The 13,166-nt window shown below is 39.3% G+C and overlaps 1 protein-coding gene across 5 annotated transcripts in view; it reads left to right on the top strand.

Moving 5' to 3' along the window:
* The window catches only part of AFTPH (aftiphilin), a 40,884-nt gene that overhangs the window by 10,045 nt on the left and 17,673 nt on the right, over window positions 1-13,166 (top strand). For all 5 annotated transcript variants that reach the window (XR_013392414.1, XM_028722015.2, XM_077926527.1 and 2 more), the window contains 5 exons: window positions 1,952-3,680; window positions 10,506-10,654; window positions 11,196-11,322; window positions 11,803-11,859; window positions 12,697-12,819. Coding sequence is in view for 4 of the 5 variants with exons in the window: in XM_028722015.2 (XP_028577848.2) it covers window positions 1,983-3,680; window positions 10,506-10,654; window positions 11,196-11,322; window positions 11,803-11,859; window positions 12,697-12,819 (2,154 nt within the window). In the remaining variant the exon portion in view is untranslated. The remainder of the gene's footprint in view (window positions 1-1,951; window positions 3,681-10,505; window positions 10,655-11,195; window positions 11,323-11,802; window positions 11,860-12,696; window positions 12,820-13,166) is intronic.

The following is a 13,166-nucleotide window of genomic DNA, read 5'->3' as shown; positions in this document are numbered from 1 at the left end:
TTATCTGAATGAGGTATACCAATGATTTTTTACTGCTGTTATAGTAACCTTATTAAGTAAGAAGGACATGGGGAACGAGTTGCTTTTGTTTATACAGTGGTACCTCTAGATACGAACAGGATCCGTTCCGGAGCCCCGTTTGCATCTAGAGGTAAACTGAACCAGTAACGGCACGTCTGCGCATGCGCAAGCGGCGAAACCCGGAAGTAACGCACTCCATATTCAACCCGAGGTATGACTGGGGCCTAAACTTTTTAGGCTTCATAGTCAAAAGTAACACCACAGATCTATTGTTGTCAGTGCACACTTCTAAGGAAGGGCTTCAGCTGTGGTATCCTCCAGAAGGTCTGGCTTGTTGTTAACTTGCAAGCACAGTCAGTGACAAGAACCTGGGAGAGGAAGGTGGAATGTTAGGAAACAGATATGTGTATACTGTAATATAAAAATTAAGTAACTTCTGCTTTAACAGGTTAGGGCAAAACAATATGGCAGCCTTGTTTACTTTCTTACAAAATTCTCATTTTTAACACCATGTACTCCAACATTATTTCTGTACGAGCCATGTGTGCTGCTCCAGCAATAGTAAAAACAATCTGGGCTTCTGTTGCATGTATCTTGACTTTTTCCAGCTTCAGCAGGAGCGTGCCTGCCATTATAGGCAAAGCACTACCACCCATGTGTACAAGGAAGGCAGTGGCAAAACTATAAACTTCACTGAGTGAAAATATATTATCTTTGCATAGTAAAGGTTGAACTGAAGCTAATAGTGGATAACACTTTGGATCTGTTGTAGCTTTAATTTTATCTGTCGTTGCAGGTTGGGCTGAGATATTAGTATACAACAACTTGCAGTACACTTGATTGTTATACCCCTATTGCAGGATGGAGGGCTGAACTGAGAGATAATAGCTTGTAGTAGTAGTAGTAGTTGTTGTTTAGTCGTGTCCGACTCTTCGTGACCCCATGGAACAGAGCACGCCAGGCACTCCTGTCTTCCACTGCCTCCCGCAGTTTGGTTAAACTCATCTTAGCTTTGAGAACACTGTCCAACCATCTCGTCTTCTGTTGTCCCCTTCTCCTTGTGCCCTCAAACTTTCCCAACATCAGGGTCTTTTCCAGGGAGTCCTCTCTTCTCATGAGGTGACCAAAGTATTGGAGCCTCAGCTTCAGGATCTGTCCTTCCAGTGAGCACTCAGGGCTAATTTCCTTAAGAATTGGTATGTTTGATCTTCTTGCAGTCCATGGGACTCTCAAGAGTCTCCTCCAGCACCATAATTCAAAAGCATAAATTCTTCGGCGCTCAGTAGTCACTGTAATACTGCTGGTCAGATGTGAGGCTACCAAAAATACCCCTTATCTCTTGGGTTGCAGTAAAGATCAGTCTACTTAAATTGTCCCCTTAGGCTTCCTCCCAGATCAAAACAAGCACTCAGTTAGTTGTATTCAGAAGCCACAAGTGCCATTAACTTGCATGCAGAATGGTTGCAATTTTTAGTCTTCAAACATTTGGCACATGAAGTAAGACCCAAGTGTGTCTTTGTTGGTAACTTATGTTTTCCCCCAACCCTCTCAGCCACGGATTCAGCACACACCAGGAATATAATGCAACACTTTGACCCACCTGTAGTATCATAAGTCTTTGAATATTATAAATAAAAAAATTGAATGAAACCTATTGTAGGTGGCTTATCTGTGAATTGATAAATTATGTCCCATGTAGTTAGGGCAAGTCACATGCCAATGGAATTTGTGGTTCATCAATAGGAAATTTGGGGCAGAGGCATGTTCTTTTAATAGCATCTTTAGACTGGATGTTAAGATGAACAATTAAAGTGAAGTGTTTATTGCATATTGTAAAATACAGTAAATTGTTTCCAGGTTTCTCTTCTGTTATAGTTGACAGCATTTTGAACTCAGCATGTTGAAGTAATTTCCACCTTTTTTCTTGTAGGTGCAAAGTAACCTTCATAAAAGACTGAACCATGGAACCAGATATCATCCGAATGTATTCTTCATCACCACCACCACTAGATAATGGAGCAGAGGAAGAGGATGAAGATGAGTTTGGTGATTTTGGTGGGTTTTCCGATGCTGGAAGTACTGGAGCCTTTGACTTTGCATCAGATTACTCCAGTTCAAAGGAAGAACATAAACCTTCATGTAACTCTGATTACTCAGGCAGTGTAGATGGCATTATAGCTTTTACTACTGTTAAAGAGTTTCCTCTTGATAGTAACAAAGAAAAATGTGAGTGTAGAAGTTTGGGTACTTCACTTGATGATATTTATGCAGAAGAAGTTAAGAGAACTGGAAAATTAGAGTCGTCATACTCTGAAATTATTAGGACTGATATGAAAGTTCCAAGTCAGGACCACCAAGTAGACAGCTGTAATGGTGAGAAACAGCCATGTCCAGAAGTTCTAACAAATGGGTTTGCAGCACTGGACACGGCAAATTCTCAGGAAGCTGAAGATACAGATGGTATCAGTGACTCAAAGGGATTAAAAATAATTAGCACTAATAGCTCTGAATTAAGTTTGGAGTCTATACCCACCACAGCAGAGGATTTTGCAGACTTTGCCACGTTCTCAAATAAACAAACAAGCCTGGTTGATGAAACAGGAAATAAAATATGCACAAATTCTAGTGAAAAAGAAGTGTTTTGTGTACAGGAAAGCAATATTATAAATGGTGAGGGGGAATCTATGAAGAAAGAAACTTCAGATCGAAGCTGTGAATATGGACAGATTTGCATTTCAAAAATTAATTTAGCGAACAATGAAGACTTCAAGGCTAAAGAGGACTGCACATCACTAGAACACAATGCCTTTACTTCTTCCATACACACAACTGTGAATTCAGTAGGCACAACTGAAAGTATTGGAGGAAGAGAGGAGTGTGACACTGGAAATAGTAAAGAACATACCTTTTTAAGGACCAATGATAATGCAGATACATTAAGCCTTAATGTAGGTGGAGTTCAAAGTCTTGGCTCTCATCCTACAGAAGAGAACATATATGATTCTGAAATAGTTAAGAATGGTGAAAGTGACATTGGGCATGCATCATGCAGTGGTTTAAATGAAGATGATTTTGGTGACTTTGGCACAGTCAGCAATGGATCCCTTGCTTTTACTCAAGTTTCTGCCAGCCAAGAACACTTTCAAAGCCCTTCTGAAGACATCAGTAAAAGAAGTAATGCATGTGGTGACTTCACAGATAGAAGTGATGTTCATCAGCGATCATCAAAGGGAACTCCTCAATCAAAAGAGATTTCAAACAAGGATGAATGTTGCACAGATGATGCTGGTTCTAGCATGACAGTTCAGCCTCTTGCAGAATTGGAAAATGGAAATGACAGTGAGTTTGGAGACTTTGGCTTAGGGGTAAAAAGGTTTCCAGACTCTGATGAGTTTTCAGCCTTCAGTTCTGCTGGTTGTAACCAAGCTACAGAGTGGAATGCTTTTGAGGCTGAGCAAAAAGAGAGCTGCTTGTGGGCTGCTTTTGAAGATGAGCAGGTGGTGGAACCTCATCCCAGAAAAGATGTGTGGCCATCAGATAGGACAGGCACAACTTTTGATGATGAAGATTCAGTGACTCATACACCTAACAGTGTTTCTGTAGCATCTTTGCATGGAACCAGTAGTGGGAAGTTGCAGGACTTGCCGGCTTCAGCTCGGGTAACTACCACACTTTGCTACTGATGCTTATGGTCTGCTTTTGCAATTTGCTTTATTATGTAAAATGCACACACTTCATTTTACCTCTTTTGCATTCCAATACTATGCATGTTTACGTGGGCGTTAGTCCTTCCAGCAAAATTCCATTTAAGCTTGAGGCTCTTTGAAAGTGCCTCAGCATGCCCCCAGCATTGAGCAGGGGGATGTTGCCTGTTTTCCTTTCCAGCTGCAATTCCTCACAGGGCAACAAATGCCTCTTAAGCAGAAAAGCTATTTTCTGCATTAACTCTGGTGAACCCCACAACCTCAGCAGCAGCTCTAGGGGTGGAGCATAAAATCCAGCAGAAGGAGAGGGGCTGTTGTGGGAAACCATCGGGTCCACTTTGAATCATAACTACTATGTTGAGTTGGTTTACTCCCAGATTGCACCACTACTGTGATTTTCCAAGAACACTTATTTTAGGTATACTTGGGCACACATGTAGCACAGGTGATAAATCTTTGTGGTCCTGTTGTCTGCATTAAATAATTAGAATTTTGGGTGGCAAAGACAGTTTCAGCCCAGTTGGACTTTTTGTGCTGTTGGTGCAACACACACATACAAAGCTTCTTGCAGTTCCAACTGCTCTGTAACCAGACAATCCTCCTCATTTGATGGAAGAACATTTGATAATTTGTGATTTACTTTTTTGTCATATACAGATAAGAATGCTCTTTCATTTTAAAAACTACCCAAGTTTTGAAAGCATAGCAGATAGAGGTTATGCAGCTTAAAGTTTAATCAAGCGTCTACATGAGAGCCATTCAAGGTAGAAGCAAGCTATAGAACTGAATCTGAAGAGGAAATTGGATTAAGGTTGTGTTACTCTCAAGAGACATTGTGAATAGGAAATGTGCTGGCTGCAAGTGCAAAGTTTTCCACAAAAGCTTGGATTTAGGGTCACTTTTCTCTCAAAAAACAGTAGTAGAAGAGGTTTTCTGCTAACAGGATGCACATTTTGGATCCAAGCCGTTTTAATGGGAATTTCAGTTTTCATGTGTTCCATTAGCATAGTAATATAGGCACCTTTGTACATAATTTATATAGCTGAAAGTCATGTTTCAGACATGAAAGACTGTTTAAAACCAGTTCTGTCACACACACACACACACACACACACCCCTCTCATGGTAGCTGCAGAAATCACTGAGGTCTCCTTGCTCACCAGTTGAGTATTTCTGCTGCTATATGTAGCATGAAGGTTTTGACATATAAAGCCTTAAACGGCTCGGGATTTCAATACCTAAAGGAGTTCCTCTCCCCATATGAGCTAACCCAGATCATCTGAAGCCCTTCTTGGTGTGTTCCCTCCCAAGAGTTCCAGAGGGTGACAACATGAAAATGGGCCTTTTCTATAATGACTCCCTATTTGCAGAATGCTCTCCCCCAAGGAGGCTCACCAACTTCTTCATTACATACCCTTAGGCTCCATGTGAAAACATTACTTTTCACCCAGAGCTTTGGCTAATTAAACAATCTTTGGTGTTGAAAACTGTTGTTGGGGGGCCAGGAGTTATTGTTTTGTTTGTTATTATGCTAAGTTTTTTTTAAAAAAATACTGTAAACTGCCTCATGATCCTTGGATGTAGGGTGGTATATAAATTTAATTAATAATAATAAGCAGAAGTTGCTGGCAATGAGTAGAAAGTTTCATCCAGCTGAATATGACTCTGAATGTTGGCAGGGAGCCAACAAATATACATGATATGATTTCAACCAAATCTGTGAATTGGCATTTGAGACCAGATCATATTTCACTACGGCTGGCTGGCCGCCTCTTCATATCATTGGTTTTAAATTCCTCCTTGCAAAGGCGTCAGAGCAATTTTAAATTAAAACCTCAGTTTTTGATCAATAGTGTTAAAAATACAGTAGGCCTTCTGTTTGGTTATCCTGACAAATAGGTCAATGGATAGTGGATGCAGGAAGTCTGAAATGTTTACCATTCAATTAGATTTAAATTAATCCAAATGATGAATGTAATTTATTTTTACTTATTAAAACATCTATATGCTGCTTTCAGAAATATCTGAAGTTGTTTACATAAGAAAAATGACAATTTGCTAAGCTGACTGGGGTGATAGGGATTATTGTCCAACAACATGAAGAATTCTGTGCAAGAGAGTTACTTTTAGGCAAAAGATAGATAGCTTCTTTATATTTTTTATATTCACTTATATAAATGGAGTTCTATGCTGGGACCATAATTATCATGATTGAGTAATGCTAATCTGAGAGAAATGTTTAACTCTGTATCATATTTATCAGCTTCTTTGCTGGTAGCTGTCCCCCTGATCAAAAGCAACCCATGGCAGGAAAACAGTATGTTTTTAGCCAGCGTCATTATGACTAACCAGGAAGTAGAAAAAACAGAAAAATTCTGTGCTATCACAAAATTCTCAGAGCGTTTGATGCTAAAAAGAGGAGGAATCCATTCCAACCTTGTGATATAGTCTCCAGTTCATTAATTCTTTTGCAAATGGGCCTTGACTGATTTTTTTCACTCCAGTTCTGCCGAAAGTAATGCCATTTCTAATATAATCAGGTGTTAATTGAGCTTTAAGAGAAGATCTATAACTTATAATAAGTTTTCATACCTCAGTTATGTTAGCATATAGAGTTTATATGTAGCTGCCAAATTAAACTTTAGTTAAATAAATCTTTGCTTAGAGCACACCTTTCATTGAAAAGTATTCAGACTGAGACTTGGTATAAAATAGTTCTCAGCAATGTTAAAAACTCCCTTTGTTCTAGATGCATTTTGTAACAGCGAATTTCATTAGTGGGTGCAGTTTCTGAGCACTGAGCGCAGTACTGTGCCTAGATTTCAGTTTAAAACTGCAGAGTGGAAGGAAAGGAGGAACTTTTTCTGCGTCCCAACTTCCAGCTCCCTTTTGAAGACCCTCTTAAGAATACGGGGTGGTCAGGGGAAGGACTAGAGCATGTGAAAAATGAACATAATATTTTAGTTGCAGTTCATTCATTTTCAGCTCTGTATTCTCGTTACAAAAAAGCGTGCCTAGACATTCCATTGTTCCACCCATAACCTAGGTTTAAGGTGCCATTTAGCTCCTGGTTTTCATATCTCAGTTTCCTAACGCTGGTTCTCAGACCTCTCAACTCAAGAGCCAGAATAAAATATACAGGGAGGAGCAGGAAATTGTAAAAAGGATGCAACCTAAGACATAGCAGTCTAAACTTCAAAGAGAGAGGGAGGTCAGCATAGAGAGAAAGACACAGGGATAGTGTGAGAAGCTGGTGATCCCTTACTCTATCTGTCTTAATCCATGCAAACCACTCTCAAAAACCTGAGTTGCATCTAAACTTCCAACTTTCAACAAGTTAAAGTGTTTTGTGTTTGTGCTTAACTGAGTTCTGTGGGTACAGTTCTATGCCATTTAGTACTAATCAATAAAATAAGTCCCATTTATCATTGTCATTTTATTTTTATACCACATTTTCCAGAAGTAAATCTGTCCTAAAAAACAGTTCACACAAAAATTAAAGTCTTAATGCAGTAATACAATAATAAGAATGCATAATAAGATATACAGTATCACTGCAACATAACACTACATTATTAATTACCAACAATTTATTCATTTAACACACATAAACATTTAAGAAAGTCCTGTATACAGCTTGCCAGTAAGTATCCATTAAGCCAGAGGTTCCCAACCTTTTTGGTATAGTGACCCACATGTCCAAATTTATTCAGTATGATGACCCATTGCTTTATTGTTTCCTGAATTTTGGGCTTCCAGAACTCCTCATATCGTAGTCAATTTTAAAATTGCTCCCCATCCTCCTCCTTCCTGTGCCCCATCCCCCTATCTATGTTGAATTTGTGATTAACTTTTTATTTAAGGGGTTTAATTTTTAAACGTTAATACAAATTAAAAAGACATTAAAAATGTAAGTGTTTATTTTACAGGTGTTGTTTTATTCTTGGAGTTTTTAAGAATTAAAACCAAGGTGGTTAGGCACAAGACAAAATTAGAGAGAGCAGTAATTGCTGATGCTTCCCGCTTGCTGCAAAAATCCAAACCCACCTCATGCTTACTATGGGAGGTCAACTGTGTCCTGCTGTTCCTCATTGTAGAGCCCAAACAATATAGATTTTCTAGACAGACACCTACACTTCTTTCTGCTACTTTCTAATACAGTGGTGCCTCGCAAGACGAAATTAATTCGTTCCGCGAGTTTTGTCGCCTTGCGATTTTTTTCGTCTTGCGAAGCACGGTGTCGGGAAAGTTTTGGAAAAGCTTCAAAAACCTCAAAAAGCTTCAAAAACCTCAATAAAGGCTACCACACCGCGTTCTATGAGTTGCTCCTCGAAGTCAAGTCGCAACTGTATTAACGGTGTTAAGAAAAAGGAAACAAACTTGCAAGACGTTTCCGTCTTGCGAAGCAAGCCCATAGGGAAAATCGTCTTGCGAAGCAACTCAAAAAACCAAAAACCCTTTCGTCTTGCGAGGTACCACTGTAACAGGAAGCATTCCCTTGTACTAGGAAAATATAAAAGGTGGCCACATTACTCTTGCATGCAAATAGAGCACACACATGCACTCCCCATATGCATACAGACAACAGACACACATACCCCCCTCTTTCATATGTTTCTATATATACATCACATACACAGAAGCACGTACAGTATATGCCTCCCTCTCTGTCCATGTGCATACATACCCCCCCACACCACACAAACCTCTCCTTCTCTGCCCAAGTGCATCTCTTGTCCTCACATACATACACATCCCTTTCTTTCACATGCACACACACACACACCACCAATATGTATCTCGCTAACAATTGTGCATACATACTGTTCTCAATCACAGACACACATTGCTTGAGGAAAAAACCCAACCCTGTCAGAAAAGGGGCAAAGGAAGCTCCTGCCCCCAGCTGCACCTGGCTGGCAGCAACAGCATCCTGAGCATGCTGGGAAAGCGTCACCACTCCTTTCCGCCCCAGCCTTCCTTTAAAAAAGTAAGTGGCTGGCAGGCAGCAGTGGCATGAACAAAGATGACAGTGCTCCTCACTGGAGCATTCTGACAGGGCAAAAGCACTGAAACCTGCAACCGATTGGCACTTGCAACCCACTTGCAGGCCATGACCCTTCAGCAACCTAAAGCTGTTCTCTGCGTGTAGACCCTGAATGGTCAGGTTGATCACTCCCCCACCAACATACCATAAGGGACAGAGATGCCTTGGTATGGGCTGGCCTTGCTTAACAGCAACAGGTTGCAGGCATGCTTCCTCCCCTCTTTCAAAGCAATTGATCAGCTGCTGTCAAATCTGAGAGTCCAACTTCATGTGGCTATCCCGTATTGTATTGGGACACTGAAGTTACTGAAGGGCTGCTGAGACTCATGATATTTTCAAGCAGTGTGAAATGCTGTTTATATACTACTTTAGACAGTAGTGTTCAAATAGGAACTGTGATCGTCACTGAGAGAACTGATGGAAGTCAGTGTTGACATGGTGACTGTATGACATCCATGTTCTGAGCAAAATGCAATGCCTCATAGAGCATGCCAGCTGCTTTATCTCACTCAGGCATACATAGTTGTTCTTTACCAATAGTTACTGTAGTGTAAAGCATGCAGAACTGTTAACTTGTGATTGCTTTCTGTTATGCTTATTCAATGCACAGTGTGATCATCTATGAAAATTTGGCCTTTGCACAGTGCATGTTTGACGTTTGCTGCTTTGACAGAAAAGCTAGATGGGATTCTTAAAAGCAAAATAAAAATCTTAATGTGGAATCTTTAAAGGGGTAACTTAGTGGCATTGTATTTCCAATTAAGTGGTTAAAGTTCTAAAGATATTGATATGATTTTTCTCTTTGAAACTCAATGCATTTTCATCTTTAACCTCTCCCCACAGACATAGCGCGGTTTCATGAGCAAAGGATGTTTGTATGTCCCCATATCTGACTGAAGTGTTGAGGCCAACAGCTCTCCTGAAATCAATTTAAGGCAGGAGTAAAAACAGGAAAGAGGCAAAGCACAAAGGCTGCTGAGATTGTTGTTGTTATTGTTGTTATTATTTCAATACAGCTTTATATTTCATAAAACAAATCTCAAAGCAGTTTACAACACATTAAAACATCAAATACAACAATCTAGGGAAAAAACAAATCCAAGCTTCATAAACTAATTTTAGTGCAAGTTGATTATGTGGAAATTGAAAGTGTAGTTAACACTCACAGGCATCCACAGAACTTGAATGGCCAAAGTCATTGAGGACAAATTTGTGTTTGGCAGGATCCTGTGTGTCTCCTTGTCCTTGACTTTGCAGTTCATATCTGCGCCAGGATAGGGGACGGTGCCCTTCTCATCTCCGATTTGGGAGTTGGAAAAGGGAGCAGGGAACTTCTCCAAAGTGTGGGAACTCACTTGCACGACTCTCTAGCTTGAAATGTAGAGGGAGAGATTGCTTTGGTGCTGGGCTGCCACCCCAACAGGGGTGTCTTCACAGCACCAAAATGGAATCTTCATTCTTCATTCCAGAGATGAGTTGCACCTCCAGACTGGAGAAAGAAACGGGGGTTTATCTTGTTGCCCTCACCAGAGAGCAATAGGGCACATGTGAGTGGAATTGAGGCCCGCTGATTAGTTATTTCCCAAAGCTATGTCCATTTATTTGCCTGCTTGCTTTGTTTGAACTGTGCTTAGGAAATAATATCTAAAGTTTGTAATTTCATATTCCCCTGACTTTTAAAAGCAGTCATTTGCATAATTTTCAACAAGTTGGTTTTGTCTGTTCTGATGCAGACAAAGCTGCTAAGTCGTCTAGAACGAATATTTGAAGCCTGTTTTCCTCCTGTAACTGTCTCTGAAATGGAAGAAGAGATTGCTCCTTTAAATCTCTTGTTGGAAATGGGTAATAAACCTAGGAGGACAGAGGAGACCTTGTCACAAAGGTATGGACCATTTTTAAATGTGATAGATACACAGAAGCATGCAAGCTTTCAGTGATGTTTTCTGAGGGTGTATAGCAGTAATCTTCTAATGGCTGCAAACATCAATGGATTTTTAGTTACTGCTTGCATTTTGTTTTCTTTTAAAAAGCATAGTTCAATGTGATTAGTTTTTAGTGACTGCTTTTGCTGCCACAGAACTTGGTGGGTTTTTGTTGTACTTTAAGTGATGTGCAAATGAGGTAGTTAAATAAGATGTGGCTTATTGCTTACAGTTATATTATTTATTAATATGTTGAATTCCAAGTAGGCATCATTCTGTTTGCTACAGACATCGTTTTCTAATTATAAGTTAGAAAAATAATTGTTCTGAGAACCTTATACCACTGTTATCTCCCTAGAGGTTTGGTGTTTGGGCTTGTGTTTAATGGGAATGTTGTTATATGCCAGTCATTTAAAGATGTGGAATGAAGTGGTTAAAGCTGCTGAGTTCTAGCATTTCCCCCTCTTCACTGTTTCATTTGATGTATAACTGACTATGTAGGGAACTGCTAGATGTGTGGACAGAGCTTCAGGATATCCACGATGCATATGGATTGAAATATCAGTGGGGTGGCTCCCTCAGCAACAAAAAACTCCTCTGCTCTCTGGGAATCGACACAAGAAACATCGTGAGTTATCCGCAAAGCCAACTAACCAACCATTTCTTCCATTCTGTTGGTACACAAAATAAGTGTGCGATATTATTCCTAAGAATGTTGTTGTTTGTATTAAAATGTATTTATTCTATCAGTTGCCCAAAATCTGTTACTCTTGTGTGACATACAAAAATGACAAACCATTTAAAATTGTCCATGTAATTTTATATAGTAGCAGTTATGCTAAAACAATCATTTCTAAATTTGAGAATAAGTCTAAAAATCACGACAAGCTGCAATTAATACTAAATGCTGCATCAAATAGTCAGGGACTCTTCAGGGGGGGGTGAGTGGGATTCTGGGGGCAGATGAGTAGAACATGTCATGAGTAGAACACAGCTCACATGACATTGACTGCAACCCAAAGATTGTACGTTACTGCATGAAAATAGCTAACCATTGACCCAAATAAAATGTTTCAGTCTAATCAGATGGAAATTTCTTTTGTCTTAGCTCTTTACAGGTAACAAGAAGCAACCTGTTATAGTGCCCATGTATGCAGCAGGATTGGTAAGTTTTTTAACGGTTTTAGGCAGTTTCCTTAGAAAGCCTAGAATTATCTAAACTTTCTTGTCAGAAGTAATTGTAGATTTGGTATAATACCTACAGCATGTTTTATAGTTCATAAAAAGAATGAGAAGTATTTTGGTTGTTACTTAATATCGTAGCAAACTAGATAGATCTTACTTTTGTTAAACTCTATTTAGAGGCACTAATATCACACACTTTGTGGCTGGGCAGAAATGGGTAACAAATTCCTTTATGTTCCCTCCCTTATAGTCGCTTTCAACCATTTGTCCTTTTTTTTATCTTTTTAAGTTATGTATGGTATAATCATCTTTTAATTATTAGTTTTTATCCCCATCTTTTAATTATTAGTTTTTATCCCTTATCTGTTTTAAGTCTTATGTGTTCAGTTTATCAGTATGTTTTATCTTATGCTGGTCTGTGACCCAAATAAAGTTTGATACTGATACTAACAAATTTATAAAATCATTGTACGGCACTCCAATGTTTTCTCTTGGTTTGAAGACCAAATAGTTGTGAACTACAATAAAATCAAAATAGTTCTGTAATACAGTAAATTTGGTTAGAAAATCAAAAAGTTCTATACTGCAGTATTTTGTCCCTAAAACAAATTAAGAGTGGCTTTTTGTCATTTCTTTAACATGAATTATAAAAGTAAACTTTAAATAATAACGCTAAGTAGTCAATCAGGGGAATATACAAAAGTGAATCCAACATTATCGTTGGAAGAATAATTGTTTGTTTCTTTGGGGTTTGACTAATTTTTGTTTTTCCTAAAGGGTGGTATTTGAGCAGATTCTGTGATGTCTTAATTTCTAGGGTATGTTAGAGCCTACAAAGGAACCCCTGAAACCAATATCTGCTGCAGAGAAAATAGCTTCCATAGGACAGACTCCACTTGCATCACCAGAGATGAATATATGTACAACTGATCAGTTCCAGGTAAAAAATAATAATGTTTGGTGGCATTGATGCCACCATCAAAGGGCTCTGGGCATATGCCTGTTCAGAGCTCATTAGTTTGGGGTGGGCGGACTGTTGCTTCTCTTGACAACTTGTATAGTGCACCAACGTCCCCACTCCACCCTGCCTTGAGGTCTTGCCCTCATGCCTGAAGAGTCTCATAGCTAGATCTCTGGCTGACTGCCAACAGAGAGGAGGCTCACACCTGCAAAAGGCTGTAGTGAGTTCTTCTGCCTCAACACTTCCTAATAATCTATAGCGAATGAGCTGTCCTGGCCATACAATATACCTAAATAACAGCTTCCAGTAGATTAAAATGGTTATTT

The sequence above is a fragment of the Podarcis muralis genome, chromosome 3 (genome assembly GCF_964188315.1).
Source record: "Podarcis muralis chromosome 3, rPodMur119.hap1.1, whole genome shotgun sequence".
In the NCBI taxonomy this organism is placed as follows: Eukaryota; Metazoa; Chordata; class Lepidosauria; order Squamata; family Lacertidae; genus Podarcis; species Podarcis muralis.
The sequence above is the reverse complement of the archived record's forward strand: the minus strand, read 5'-3'. Positions and strand labels throughout refer to the sequence as shown.